General features: G+C 38.3%; 1 protein-coding gene across 1 annotated transcript in view; it reads right to left on the minus strand.

The window, feature by feature from the left end:
* Positions 1 to 4,456: 4,456 nt before the first annotated feature.
* Positions 4,457 to 14,359, minus strand: part of DNAL1 (dynein axonemal light chain 1) — an 87,726-nt gene continuing 77,823 nt past the window's right edge. The window contains exons 7-8 of the mRNA XM_042781020.1: positions 8,884 to 9,024; positions 4,457 to 4,497 (exon numbers count right to left, since the gene is read on the minus strand). Coding sequence (XP_042636954.1) covers positions 4,457 to 4,497; positions 8,884 to 9,024 — 182 coding nt within the window. The remainder of the gene's footprint in view (positions 4,498 to 8,883; positions 9,025 to 14,359) is intronic.

Consider the following 14,359-nt stretch of genomic DNA (forward strand, 5'->3'; position numbering starts at 1 on the left):
CGTTAGCCACAACTAAATTTAGCCAACATCCACATTTTAAAATCTACATGTGGGGAAGACAGATGAAAAGTTTCTATTCTGAGTAGACATGGAAGAAGGTATCAAATAGGGAAATCCTGACTCTGATTAGGCCGGCAAACAGCTACTGCTCATGTGGGCTTAGAACAGCATGGGTGAGATCTGTGTAACATCCACATGCAGGCTAGGTATTTACTCATCTGCCCTTTGGGAATACTTTCCACCAACATCCAGTTCATAATTTTAAAGTGCAAATCTACTGAAAAATAGTTTACTCACCCTCACCACTTTGTTACAGTTATTAGATCATAATTCAAGTGGCTGGTTCCTCTCTAACGTGCCCAATATGGGAAACTAATTAGAATTATAGTTATGACTTCTCCAACTGTCAAGTTTTACTCAATTTATCTTAGATCCGATCAAAAAGAGGTAAGACTGAGTCTATTTCTTCCTTTCAGTTTTCTTCTGTTGCAGTCACTGATTTATAAAAAGGCAAGAATAGTATGAGATTTCTAAAAGTGTAGTGATTTAAAACACAACTCTTAATTTTTCTATTGCACCTATTTTATGGTTTTACAAAAAAATAAATAAATAACCGCAACAACAAAAACAATGAGACGCATGCTAGAGTGCAGAGAAAGGAGTATGGTCAAGTTATCTGTGTCAGAAGCACCAGCTCCGCTACACTGAACCTTTTTTCATATGTGTTTCATTATTTACAGACACATTAGGTAGCCCAAATAAACAAAAGGTATGCCAAAGGAATACATTTTTGGCAAAGGATTATTTGCAGTTTAGCAGTTTTCTACCTTTACCAATACTTAACGACGTATGAAGGTCTTAGTGAACTGATGGTCTGACTATAGTCAGAGAGACATTAACTACTCTACTAATGATCAGTGCTTTGATAGCTCACAAATTTTTTTAGGTGAATGATTAAATTCGTTCCTGGGCCCTACACTTTTCCATACAATCCTAAGAACAACTTAGGTGGAAGATTCTGGGTCACAGAAATAACTACCTTCAACTCTACACATCCCCAATTCTGAGAATAAAGCAATAGTCAAGATTCATTCCTCCTCATTTTGCTTCAGATCACTGGTCAAGGTATCAGAATAAGTATCTACTCAAGTCACAATTTTCCTTTCCACAAAGAAACCATATTTAAGTGTTTGTTAACACCTCTGTTTACTGACCAGTTACTATGAGCAGACATTCTGATCACATCCACAATCGATGTCTACACAGTTAATTTTCACAAAGAATTACCAAACTCTACACAGTATATTTATGCATTTAATGACTGCTACAGTCCACAGAATTCTGTGCATTACTGAACAAGAATGATAATTCATTTTCTAAAACACACTAAAAATGTTAAACTTTAGAGACAAAGCAAAATCTAGAACAAAGTTGGATTCTGCTGCTACTGAGAGAGAGGTAGGTTAGTGATCACTGTCCTAAAATAAGCAAGCATGACAAGAAATGAAAAGTTGAGAACTGCTAAAAACAAGGAAGTTGAACCTTCCAGCCCTGAGTTTCTAATGATCTGTGAACAGGATGGAAATGAGCAACACAAAAAAGGAGAAACCCAGTGGCCATTTCTTTCCATTCATCACTAATAAATACACTGTCTTCTCTCATATACTATAACTCAGGTGGCAGCAGCTACAGAGTGAAAATGAACCAACTCTGGAAAAAAGCAATGTTGGAATCAAGGCTAAAGCACTGCTTCTCAACCAGGGGTGAATGTGCCCACTCTACTACCACTCCCCAGGGACAGATGGAAATGTCTGAAGATATTTCTGGATGTCACAATTGGGGAGGGAGTGCTACTAGCATCTTGTGGGTAGAGTCCAGGGATGCTACTAAATATCCTACAAAACATAGGACAGCCACCAAAGCCCAAAATGTCTATAGTACCAAGGTTGAAAAACCCTGGTTTAAAGAAACTCTTATTAACAAAAAACACAATAACCTTTTAAGACCTGGCCAGGTAATATGGCCATAGGCTTAGAGTTAGGGAACACAGAAAAGTTGATTTCCTTAGTACATGAAAATCAAATTTCCCATGAAAAATTAAAATGCTGAACTGATACCAGAGTTCTATCTTTATTTACTAGAAGAAAGAGATGTAAATGATCCATTAAAATGGCTTAATGCTTTAAAACAGAAGCACAGAGAGAACCCACTCCTAGTGGGTCAAATATCTATCCAATCGGTGAGGCATAAACCAAGGCATTTACTCTCAGCTAAATTTACAGCAGTAAAAGATGATTTGGGGAATGATATGCAAGAGTATCTTGAACCTCCTCATACACACTCCCTTCCATTTTCTAATGGATTCTGGCTTCAGCTCCATGAAGGGATACAGAGAGATGTTCAGATAGCTGTGCAGTACACCTGAATATGAATTTTCTGTGAAATGGACGCAGAAAAGCACCTTATATTTCTAAAAACAACAACTGATTTAAAAACATTAAGAAACAAGGAGAAAAGAGAAAACTAGTTCCTATACTACCAAGTTGAGAAAAGCCAAGCTATAAAACTGTAAGCCATGTTAAAAATAAATTCAATATGAAATCATCCTATCATACTCACTTTCAGGACAACTTTTAGAAAATACACCCATACCTAGCAATATGGCTTCAAGCTTGCCTACTGGATGAAGTGCAAACTGCAAGTAAAGATCATCTTCCCTCTCAGCCTACGGGCCTTAGCCACCAAGGGGAACGAAGGTTCATGACTTTATAGTTCACAAAAGAAATGCCCAAAAGCCTTGAATGTACAATCTAATCAGAGGAGAGTAAAGATTTACTTCTTACCAGATTGTAAGGAAGAGCTAAAAGGCAACAAAAAAGGTGTTAGACTACTTCTTCCTCTTGTTTGTATTTAGAGTTGATTGTCAGAGCAGTGGTCCCTTTTGATCAGATTGACTTGTAGAAAAATCAAGTAATTCCTACCTAAATGATAGTTGAAAACTTCTGAAACCCAAGACTACTTACACAAACACTTTTTTTAAATGACTCTCTTCCCCTTTTTAACTGTATAGATGGGAAGTAAGAATCAGTAGTCTCTGGTTGAGGGACATTAGGCACAATTTGGCAGAGGGCTCCTGGCTTTTCTTCTGCAATCTATTATGATTCAGTCACTGCGTGCTATGGACTTCATCTGGTTGCTGACAACAATGCCTTGCATTTGCCAGGAAGAGAAATACCATAGAATTTGTTTTCTTACCTGATAAATTCTAAGCTCTTCCTCTGACTACCACTTTGCAATTTTGAAGTTAAATAGCAACAATGCATCATGTAGGAGGCAGTCTTCAAAAATACTGCTCTTTGCCTGGAATCCCGGAACAAAACATCTCTTTTCTCTTCTCTTTTCTCCACAATCACTTACATAACACATTTAAAGAGGTGCTTAACTTAGATCTTCTCAAAAAATATATTTTGAAACACTAACTTTCATTTACTGAAAGTTTCCAAATCCAGTCTTTTAAGTTCTATCCGGTTATAACCATAACAATCACTTTCCCCAGCAAGGAGGCTCACCAAAGTCATTAGGGCAAATTTGGACACATATTATCTGGGCTAGAGATTCAAATATTAGCTACTTTTTAAACATAAGGAAATATAAACCAAAAAATGTGCCTAGGGCCAGGTCCACATGAGCAACAAGACTACATTATTGAAAAAAGGAATGATCATGGAAGTCATTTTAACCAGTGACCTGGATCACCAAAATGACTGATTGTACACAGTGACTCGAGTGGCCACACATGTAAACACAACCTAAATTCCAGTTGATCATGCACACATTTTTGGAAAAACAAAAATAGATATAACATGGGCTACGAAGGCTCCAAGACACTAATTTTTTTTTTTTTACAGTAACTTTTCTAATTGGGTTTTGCATTTTTGGGTCCAGGGCTAATGCTGTATTTAGCTCTTCCTGTCATCATGCTGCCTTCTGAACCAAAGGCATGACATGTTTATGCTTCTGAGTCATAAAGTAAGGAGATGAACCTTCAGGAAGGGTGGTCCACAGAGGCCAAAGTATATCTTTTAATATGCCTGGTCTAAAACTGAATAAAGAACCACAATTGTTCCTGTGTTGTTAAAAATGATGGCTCCACAAAGCTTTCGATAGCCACAAAGCTTTCGATAGATAGGACCACACAGTACATAACTGGAACTGAAGACAGAAATTGAGAATTTGTAGTTTCTAAAAAGGCTAGAGTTTGTAAAGTTGGTATTGTTATTTTGAGGGAGACATACTGTTTGAATATGTTAAAAAAAGAAATGGGAATTATAGATTTGTTTTATCTTCTTAAGAATCTTTTGACCCACACACAATCTTTAAAATAGACAATTACACAAAACTTATCTATTATTCTTAAGACATTTAAATAAATTAAGACATAGCAGAAAATGTGGTGTTAGTTTTCTTCTTCCTCATCCTCTTTAATTACTGGGGTACCTAAAATGAGAAATAAAATTATTTCTGATCATTCTCAACAGACTGCTAATATTCTAACTGAAAATGTTTTTTTGTTCACCTAAGGAGCTCTGAGATGCTGTGAAGTGTGCCATAATAAAAATCATTTCATAAAATAATCTCTTCAGTTTCTAATTCTACAAGACATCTCTCAAATGGATTGACAAATACTTAACACTATTGAGCTTCCCAAATGTAGGATTGCGCATAAAAATGCCTACGGTGTCAGGCAGAAAAATAAAATAAGCCCTGTAAACATTAAAAACTTTGTTTGCATAAAGGAATATTCTTCATTTTCCACAATAAAATATATAATCCCAGTGTTACTGGAAATTGAATTCTTTATGTGAACTTCTGAAATTATTCAACACTCAGGAAAAATTTTAAAAAAAAAAGAACCACTGTAGACAAAGCAAAACACACCCACAGACCCTAACTGGGCCAAGGACCAGCCATTTCCAGCCTCTGGCATTTTAAAGCCTTGCTACAATTTGACCCCAGCCTACTAGCCAATCTTAACTCTTCAGCAATTCACCCTCTACTCCTCCTGAGCTATTAACTCGTTGTCTCCCAAACTCATTGTACACAATCTTACCTCTGGACTCTTGGTGAACAAAGTTCCTCCATTTTGGAGTGCCCTCCCCAGTTCTCCCCGTATCCAAATCCTATCCTCATTCAAGAACTAAATCCAATCCTTTTTCCTCTGTGATACTTTCTAGATGTAAATTCATGTTCTTTACGGCAGTAAGCATAACTTTACCTCTGTCTCCCACACACATCTGGGAGCTCTGATGGTGCAGTGCCTAAGGCATCTCACTGCTAACCAGAAGGATGACCGTTCAAACCCACTACCCACTCCTAGGAAGGAAGACTGGGCAATCTACTTCTGTAGAGATGCTGCCTTGGAAACCCAAGGAGGGGTCGCTATGAGTCGAATTGACTCAACAGCAGTGAGGTTCCACCCACACACCCACATCTGTATTCTTCAACTGACATATATTTTTTCTTCAGAGGAAAGTAAACTTTTTATTGATGTATAACATACATTCAAAGTGCACAAATTACAAATGTACAAATTGATAACTGTTCACAAAGTGAACACATCTGGTAACCAGTACCCAGAGTAAGAAAGAACATTACCAACACCCCAGAAACTTCTTCAGGACCCCTTCCAGTCACTACCCGCTCTTCAAAAAGTATATTCTATTCTAATGCCTAACATCATAGATTATTTTGCCTGTTTTTAAAATGATAAGAATGGAATGATACAGTATGCATTCTTCTGTATCTGGCTTCTTTTGTTCAATGTTATGTTTTTATGACCCATCCATGTTGTATGACATTGTAGTCCATTCTCATTGCTGTTTAATATTCCATTGCATGACATGCATAACCTGTATCTGTTCTGTTGTCTTCTAATTTTTTGCTATTGCAATAGTGCTGCTATGAACATTCTCAAACATGTATTTTGGTAAACACATAGCCCCTTTTTTCTGTTGGGTATATAGCTAGGAGAGGAACTGGTGAATGACAGGGATGTGCATGTAGAGATTTTGCAGCTGATGCTAGTTTTCCAAAATGGTTATATCCAGTTACCACCAGAAGGATATGGAAGTTCTAGCTGTTCCACATCTTCATTAACATCTGGTGTTGTGTGTCTTTTTCAGCTTAGCTTTTTAATAACCTCCAGTTTAGCTTATAAGCAACAAAAGAGGAATAAAAATAGCAACTTAAAAGCTGTGGGCGTCTCTGTTCTTTTCTATTCCCAATTGGTTTACAATAGTACCAACTGTTTTTTCAAGAGTCTGTTTAGATTGGCTTGAGGTCACAATCTTGGTTCAAAGGGCCATAATGTAGCTTGGTCTATTCAGATCTACATTAAAAGGTAGAATTATAAGGGGGGCATGCAGAAAGTTTTGGGGAGGATGCACTATATGTTCATTATCTTATGATGATGATCCATAAATGTATAAATATGTCAAAAGTTATCAAATTGTATACTTTAAATAGTGGAGGCTATTCTATGTGAATTTTACCTCAATCAAGCTGTTAACATTTTTTTTTTTGGTGTAGGAAGAGAGCTACTGAGGAGCCTTCTAGGCCAACAATTCTCAACTGCAGGAGAGATGAGAACATCTCTCCATACAGCAGCATAGCAGTAAAATTTTTCAAATTAGAAACCCTTTCCTTCCTCTCTCCTCAGGTTCTGAAATGTCCCTCCATAGGGTTGTAGCCAGTTTCTTAAGAACCACTGCCATAGGAAGCTGGTGTGAACAAAAGGATTGACTATTGAACTTTAGCTAGGAGAACTTTAGTGAGGAGGGATGGAGAGACAGAGAATAGACCAAGCAAAATGGAAGATGAGGGACAAGAGTGGTGAGAAGGGGTGAGAAGGGTTGAGGGACAAGAAAACCTTAACCATAGAAGACTACGTCCTTTGTTCTGAATGTGAATATGGAATACGAACATGGTCTTAAACTGTGTACACAGAATACAGATAACACCTTAAACCGTTGAAAGAAAAGAAACAAACCCAGCTTTCCTTAGGGCATGTGGAAAACCCACTGTAGCTAAAGTGAGGGAATAAAAAACAACTTTCTGCTGCTAAGGGAAAGGCAGAGACAAGTTCTGGCTCACACCAATCAAGGTCTCCTCCATGATGGGTGAAGAACAGCATCACTACAAGGAAACTATGCATCTGGTACATGGTATGATGACCATCATCATATGGGTGGATATTACAAATCCCTAGGGTATTTTTTTCCTCACTGATTCAATCAGATAGGCTCCTCCTCTGTTTTTCCATCCCTCCTCACCACTTCTAGCTAAAGTTCAGTATTCGGTCCTTTTTTCCACACCAGCTTCCTATGGCAGTCCCTTCAGCAGTGTGTATTGCTTCAGGAGCAGTGTGGTCATTACCTCAAGGGCTGTTTGCTCATCACCTCAGGGGCTGTGTAGAAATCAGGAACAGCCCCTAAGACTTTCTGACTTTTGCCTTTGAAAAGCCTAAGAAGACCACTGAGAAAATACAGATGTGAAATGATACAGAACCATGAGCAGGAGAAGGAAGGGGAGGAGGAGCTTTCGCTGGCCAGAGAGAGTGGGCAGAAGAGAGGTTAGGTCTATGGATGATGGAACAGTAGAAATTCTGGCCCTGCCTCCTGATAGCACCACTAAGAGGACGCAAGACCCACACAGGAATGACTGTGTGTTTTATCTAGAGAAAGAATCCTACACGCATCAAGAATATAATTCTCAAAAACTTTTCATAACCCAAGAGTAGCATGGAAGTAGCAGGGAGTCATTAGTCCTGAAGGGGCCATGGGAATGGGGACAATAGGTATTTCAGTGGTAACTCTGGAATCTCTCCTCATGACTTGGCCCCAGAATGGTAGTATATTGCTAGAAGGACCTTGAGAATAAAAGATTAAATTTCTTAACAGCCCAGCTGAGTTGGATTTGGGTGGTAGTGGTACTCATAGTCAAAACTAGATCTCTTTATATTGAAATAACTCTTGTATACCTGAGTTTGGGGACTGATACTAAAATTTGCTAAAGTGATTATACTAATATTTGTTGAATACTTACTTTGTGCTAAGTACTGTTTTCAGTGCTTAATGTGGAATGATTAATAATGGTACTATTATCATTAGTAGTTTTTAGATTACAAAAGAACAAAGTTTTGTGAGATTAATCAAGTAGCATGAGGTCACAAATGCTATTAAATGAATGAACTGGGACATAAACCCAGTCAGTCAGGAACATCTATTGGCATTAACACCAATCTTAAAAAAAAAAAAAAAAACTCACTGCCGTAGAATCATATCTGACTCATAGTGACCCCTCCTTGGGTTTTTGAGGTGGTATCACTACGGAAGTAGATTGCCCAATCTTCCTTCTGAGAAGTGGCTGGTGGGTTTGAACCACTACCTTCTGGTTAGCAGGCAAATGCCTTAGGCAGTATGCCACCAGAGCTCCCAACACCAATCTTAGGTACTGAGAAATAAAAATTAGGAAAGAGAGAACGTGAGAAAGCAAGAGAAAAGACTTTACTTTTCACCCAACTGTGCAAAAGCAATTACTTTTCATTTATGTCTACTTATTCTGCAAACTAATACTTCTGTGACTTATATGCTTTTGGTCTAGGGATGATCTTGTGCCAGTCTGAATACCCTAGGAGTTTTTCTCTCACCCTGACCCAAATATGGAACATTAAATTTCATGTGCACAGAAATGGCTTTGGAGATTACAGACAACCTGTCTCTTTCTTTAGTTTTGCTTCTTTTCATCATTCCATGCCACAAATTCATTCTTATTCATAGAAAACACTTCCAAGCTGGTTCCAAGCCAGAGCTCCCAGTCACTCACCATCCAGCTTTTTCAGCCTGGGCACTCTCTTGGACGCCTCATCAATCCAGTTCCCCTCAGCAGAGTGTTTCTCTTCCAAGGGATTGCCTACAAACACCAGGTCCTCCAGGCATGGCAGTTCTGCCAGCTTCACAAATTCAGCTACAAGTCAGAGAAAATATTCTGTATGAAAATGGCAGGTTTTACTGTTATGATTTTGGGGATTAAATTCCAGTATCACTATTCTTCAATTTGGGGTTATTCATGACTATCAGACTTTGAGATTCTGAGACTTGAGAATTTGAAGGAAGTTATGAAAGACATACCAGGTGAAAATCTTTTCTAAAAATATTATGGAAAGTGAGAGAAAAAGACTTAACTCTTCTTCTCTTATGCTAACCATAACAATGGATGTGAAAAAGAGATGATCAAAAAAAGCAACAACCCCATCTCCAGTGAAAGTCTTCTCTCTGCTGGGCAGTAATAGAGGACGCTAAAGTAAACTGGCTTTGTCTCTACCCATTCTTTCATCTTGGAATTCTTTGTTGTTGTTGTTGAGAATACACACAGCAAAGCACACACTGGTTCAACACAATTCAGTGACACTGATTACATTCTTCAAGCTGTGCGACCATTTTCACCCATCTTTTTTGAGATTGCCTCCCCCAGTAACATAAACTCACTGCCCCCTAAAGTTCCTATCTAATCTTTTCAGTTGTTGTTGTCAATTTGATCCTATATACCAAAACCAAAACCAAACACGCTGCCATGGAGTCGGATCCGACTCATAGCGACCCCTCCTTGGGTTTCTGAAGCGCTATCACTACGGAAGTAGATGCCCAACTTTCCTTCTGATACGGATAGTTCTTAAAAGAGCGTAATCCTCAAGGCAGACCTTTTTTTTTTTTCCTTTTTTTAAACCAGTTAAGCTAAACTACTGTTTGGCTTTAAGAAGACTTCAGGGGACAAGGGAAGGTTTATATATGGAAGGAAACTTTCTTTGTTGATTACCAAGGTGGGAGAGGAGGGGAGGGAACAATGCAATTAAAAAATATATATATGTATATGTATATGTGTGTGTGTGTGTGTGTGTATAGATATAGATATAGATACAGATATATAGGACTACAGGGGATATTTTTGGATTAAGCTTTAAACATTTTCTCAGGGCAAAAGTTTGAGGAGTTCATCCACCCTCCATGGCATTACAGAGAGTCAAGAGTCTACGAGAATTTGAAATTCTGTTCTGCATTTTCCTCCCTTTGATCAGGATTCTTCTATGGGATCTTTGATTAAAATGTCCAGTAATGGTTGCTGGGCACCATCCAGTTCTTCTGGTTTCATGGCAAAGGATGCAGTTGTTTATGGAGGCAATTAGTCACATATCCTCTATCTACCTCTTACTCCTAATTGTCCTTCTTCCTCTGTTGCTCCAAGTGAACAGAGACCAATTATTGTGACTTAGATGGCTGTTAGCAAGCTTTTAAAACTCCAGACACTGCTCAATGTATTAGGAGACAGAACAGAGGCACTAAACATGTTATTAGGCAAATTAACTGGGAAGTCCAATGAAACCATGACCCTAAGCCTCCACACCAAAGAACCAAATACCATGAGGTGTTTCGTTGTACATGAGCAGCCTTTTTTTTTTTCCTCTTGGTGATTGTTGTTAATATGTATCTATCATACAATTTTTGCCAATTCAACTTTTCACAGGCATACAAGTTATTGACAGCTATACAATCCTACCCTTGTTATTAGGTGCTGTGGAGTCAGCTCCAGCACATAGCCACTAGATGTGCAACAGAATGAAACAATGCCCAGTCCTGGGCCATCCTCACAATACTTGTTATACTTGAGCCCATTGTTGCAGCCAGTGGGCCAGTCTTGTTGCAGGTCTTCTCCTTTTTTGCTGATCCCCATGTTACCAAGCATGATATCCTTCTCCAGGAACAGTCCCTTCTGACAACATGGCCAAAGTTAGGTGAGACGAAGGCTGCCCATTCTCACTTCCAAGGAGCATTCCAGCTGCACTTCTTCTAGGACAGACGTTTGTTCTTCTGGCAGTCCATGTATTCTTCACCAACACCGTAATTCAGAGGCATCAGGTCTTCTTTGGTCTTCCTTATTCATTGTCCAGCTTTCACATGCATATGAGGTGACTGAAAATACCATGGCTTGGATCAGGTGCATCTTAGTCTTCAATGTGACATCTTTGCTCTTCAATACTTTAAGGAGGCCTTTTGCAATGGATCTGCCCAATGCAATACGATGTCTGATTTCTTGCATGCTGCTTCCATGGGTGCTGATTGTGGATCCAAGTAAAATGAAATCTTTGATAACTTCAATCTTTTCTCCGTTTATTGTGATGCTGCTTATTGGTCTAGTTGTGAAGATTTTTGTTTTCTTTATGTTGAGGTGTAATCCATATTGCAGAATACAGTCTTTAATCTTCATTAGTAAGTGCTTCAAGTCATCTTCACTTTCAGCAAGCAAGGTTGTGTCATCTGCATATTGCAGGTTGTAAATGAGTCTTTTCCAATTCTGATGTTGCATTCTTCTTCATACAGTCCACCTTCTCAGATTATTTGCTCAGCATACAGATTGAATAAGTATGGTAAAAGGATACAACCTTGATGCATACCCTTCCTGTTTTAAACCATGCAGTCTCTCCTCATTCTAATCAAACAACAGCCTCCTGGTCTATGAACAGGTTCCTCATGAGCACAATTAAGTATTCTGGAATTCCCATTCTTTACAATGTTACCATAATTTGTTATGATCCACTCAGTCAAATGCCTTTCCATAGTCAATAAAACACAAGTAAACATCTTTCTGGTATTCTCTGCTTTCAACTGAGATCCATTTGACATCAGCAACGATACCCCTCATTCTCTGCCCTCTTCTGAATCGAGGTTGAATTTCTCTCAGTTCCTTGTCGATGTACTGCTGCAACCTTTTTTGAATTATCTTCAACAAAAATTTACTTGCATGTGATATTAATGATACTGTTTGATCCTTTCCACATTCTGTTGGGTCATCTTTCTTTGGGGGCACAAATATGGATTTCTTCCAGTTGGTTGGCCAGGGAGCTGTCTTCCAAATTACATGGCATAGATGAGTAGGTGCCTCCAGTACTGCACCCGTTGGAATATCTCAGTGGGTAAGTATTTCATCAATTCCTAGAGCCTTGTTTTTTGCTAATCTTTCAGTGCAGCTTCAACTTTCTCCTTCAGTACTATGGGTTCTTGATCATATGCCACCTCCTGAAATAGTTGAACATTGGCCAATTCTTTTTTTTACAATGACTCTGTGTATTCCTTCCATCTTCTTTTGATGATTTCTCCATCATTCAATATTTTGCCCATAGACTCCTTCAATATTGCAACTTGAGGCATGAATTTTTTTCTTCAGTTCTTTCAGCTTAAGAAATGCTGACCATGTTCCTCCCTTTTGGTTTTCTAATTCCGGGTCTTTGCACATTTTATTATAATTGACTGTGTCTTCCTAAGCTGCTTTTTGACATCTTCTGTTCAGCTCTTTTATCTCATCATTTCTTCTATTTGCTTTGTCATGTTGTTGTCATGTGCCGTCGAGTCGGCCCCGACTCATAGCGACCCCTCCTTGGGTTTCCGAGGCAGTATCACTACGGAAGTAGGATTGCCCAACCTTCCTTCCGAGGAGTGGCTGGTGGGATTGAACCACCAGCCTTCTGGTTAGCAGTCAAGTGCTTTAGCCACTATGCTACCAGAGCTCCTCTATTTGCTCTATTTGCTTTAGCTACTCTCCATTCAAGAGCAAGTTTCAAGTCTCTTCTGACATCCATTTTGGTCTTCCTTTCCTGTCTTTTTAATGACCTTTTGCTTTCTTCACGTATGATATTCTTGATATCATCCCACAACTCATCTGGTTTTTGGTCACTGGTATTCAATGCATCAAATGTATTCTTCAGATGGTCTCTAAATTCAGGTGGACTCTAAATTCAAGGTCATATTTTGGCTGCCATGGATTTGTTTTTAATTTTCTTCAGCTTCAACTTGAACTTGCATATGAGCAATTGTTGGTCTGTTCCATAATCAGCTCCGGGCTTTGTTTTGGCTGAAGATATTGAGCCACTCCATTGTCTCTTTCCACAGATGTAGTTGATCTGATTCCTGTGTATTTCATCTGGTAAAGTCCACATGTATAGCTGCTGTTTATGATGTTGAAAAAAGGTATTTGTAATGAATAAGTAATTGCACTTGAAAAATTCCATCATGTGATCTCTGGAATCATTTATATCATCACATTTTCCAACTACCTAATGATTCTTCTTTGTTTCTAACTTTCGCATTCCAATCACCGGTAATAATCAATACATTTTGATTGCGTGTTTGGTCAATTTCAGACTGCAGAAGTTGGTACAAATCTTCAATTTCTTCATCTTTGGCTTTAGTGGTTGGTATGTAAATTTGAACAACTAGTATTAACTGGTCTTCTTTGTAGGGGTATGGATATTATCCTATCACTGACAGCACTGTACTTCAGGACAGATCTTGAAACATTCTTTTTGACAACGAATGTGATACCATTTCTCTTCAACGTGTCATTTCTAGCATAGTCAACCACATGACTGTCTGATGCAAAATGACCAAAACCAGTCCATTTCAGCTCTCTAATGCCTGAGATATCAATCTTCATGTGTTCCACTTTTTTTTTTTGTTGTTGTTGAATGAAAAACTACTTTATTCTGTACACTTTCACTCCAACTACAATTAAAATTAAATTAATAAAATAAAGGGAGTGTGTACAGAAATAGAAGAATAGTAAAGACACCATAAGAACAGTTCTGATGCTGTATGAAAAGTGAATTTACTCTGTAAATCTTCACCCAAATCCTAAAAAAAAAAAAAAAAAAGAACAGTTCTGAGCAAATGGGTTGCTACAATTAAGGATTATTCCTTATGGTACTGAGGTATTTGGTCTTCAAATATGAACACTTTACTTTGAATTTTTTTAATTCAAAACATAGACAGTGCTTGCTGCCTATTCACTTATTTCCTTTTAATAATCCTCTTTTCTTTTTCCAAAAGTTATCTCAGGTTGATGAAGCCACAGATTCTAACAGGTGTCTCTGAATTCTTCCTCCTGGGCTTCTCTGTCTATTTCATTTTTGACAACTTTCTATTTTCCTAGATTCACACTTCATATATTCCATGTTCTAATTATTAATGGATGTTTGAAGTTGTTTCTTCCATTTTGAGTTGTAACTCATCAGCGAATGGAGGTCCTGAAAGTTCTACTCTATCCATGTAAGTATGTCAACTCTGCTTTGAGAAGGCAGCTCCCCCCTAGTCATACCTTGAGTGCCTTCCAACTTGATGGGCTCATCTTCTGACACTATATCAGATAATGTTTCAGGGCTATCATAAAGTTTTCCAGTAATATATCAGACAGTGTTTCACTGCTATTCAAAAAGTTTCCCCTGGCCAAGTTTTTCAGAAGTAGATAGCTCCAT

This window comes from Orycteropus afer, unplaced genomic scaffold, assembly GCF_000298275.1.
Source record: "Orycteropus afer afer isolate SDZICR_OR568_19922 unplaced genomic scaffold, OryAfe1.0 scaffold00079, whole genome shotgun sequence".
NCBI lineage: Eukaryota > Metazoa > Chordata > Mammalia > Tubulidentata > Orycteropodidae > Orycteropus > Orycteropus afer.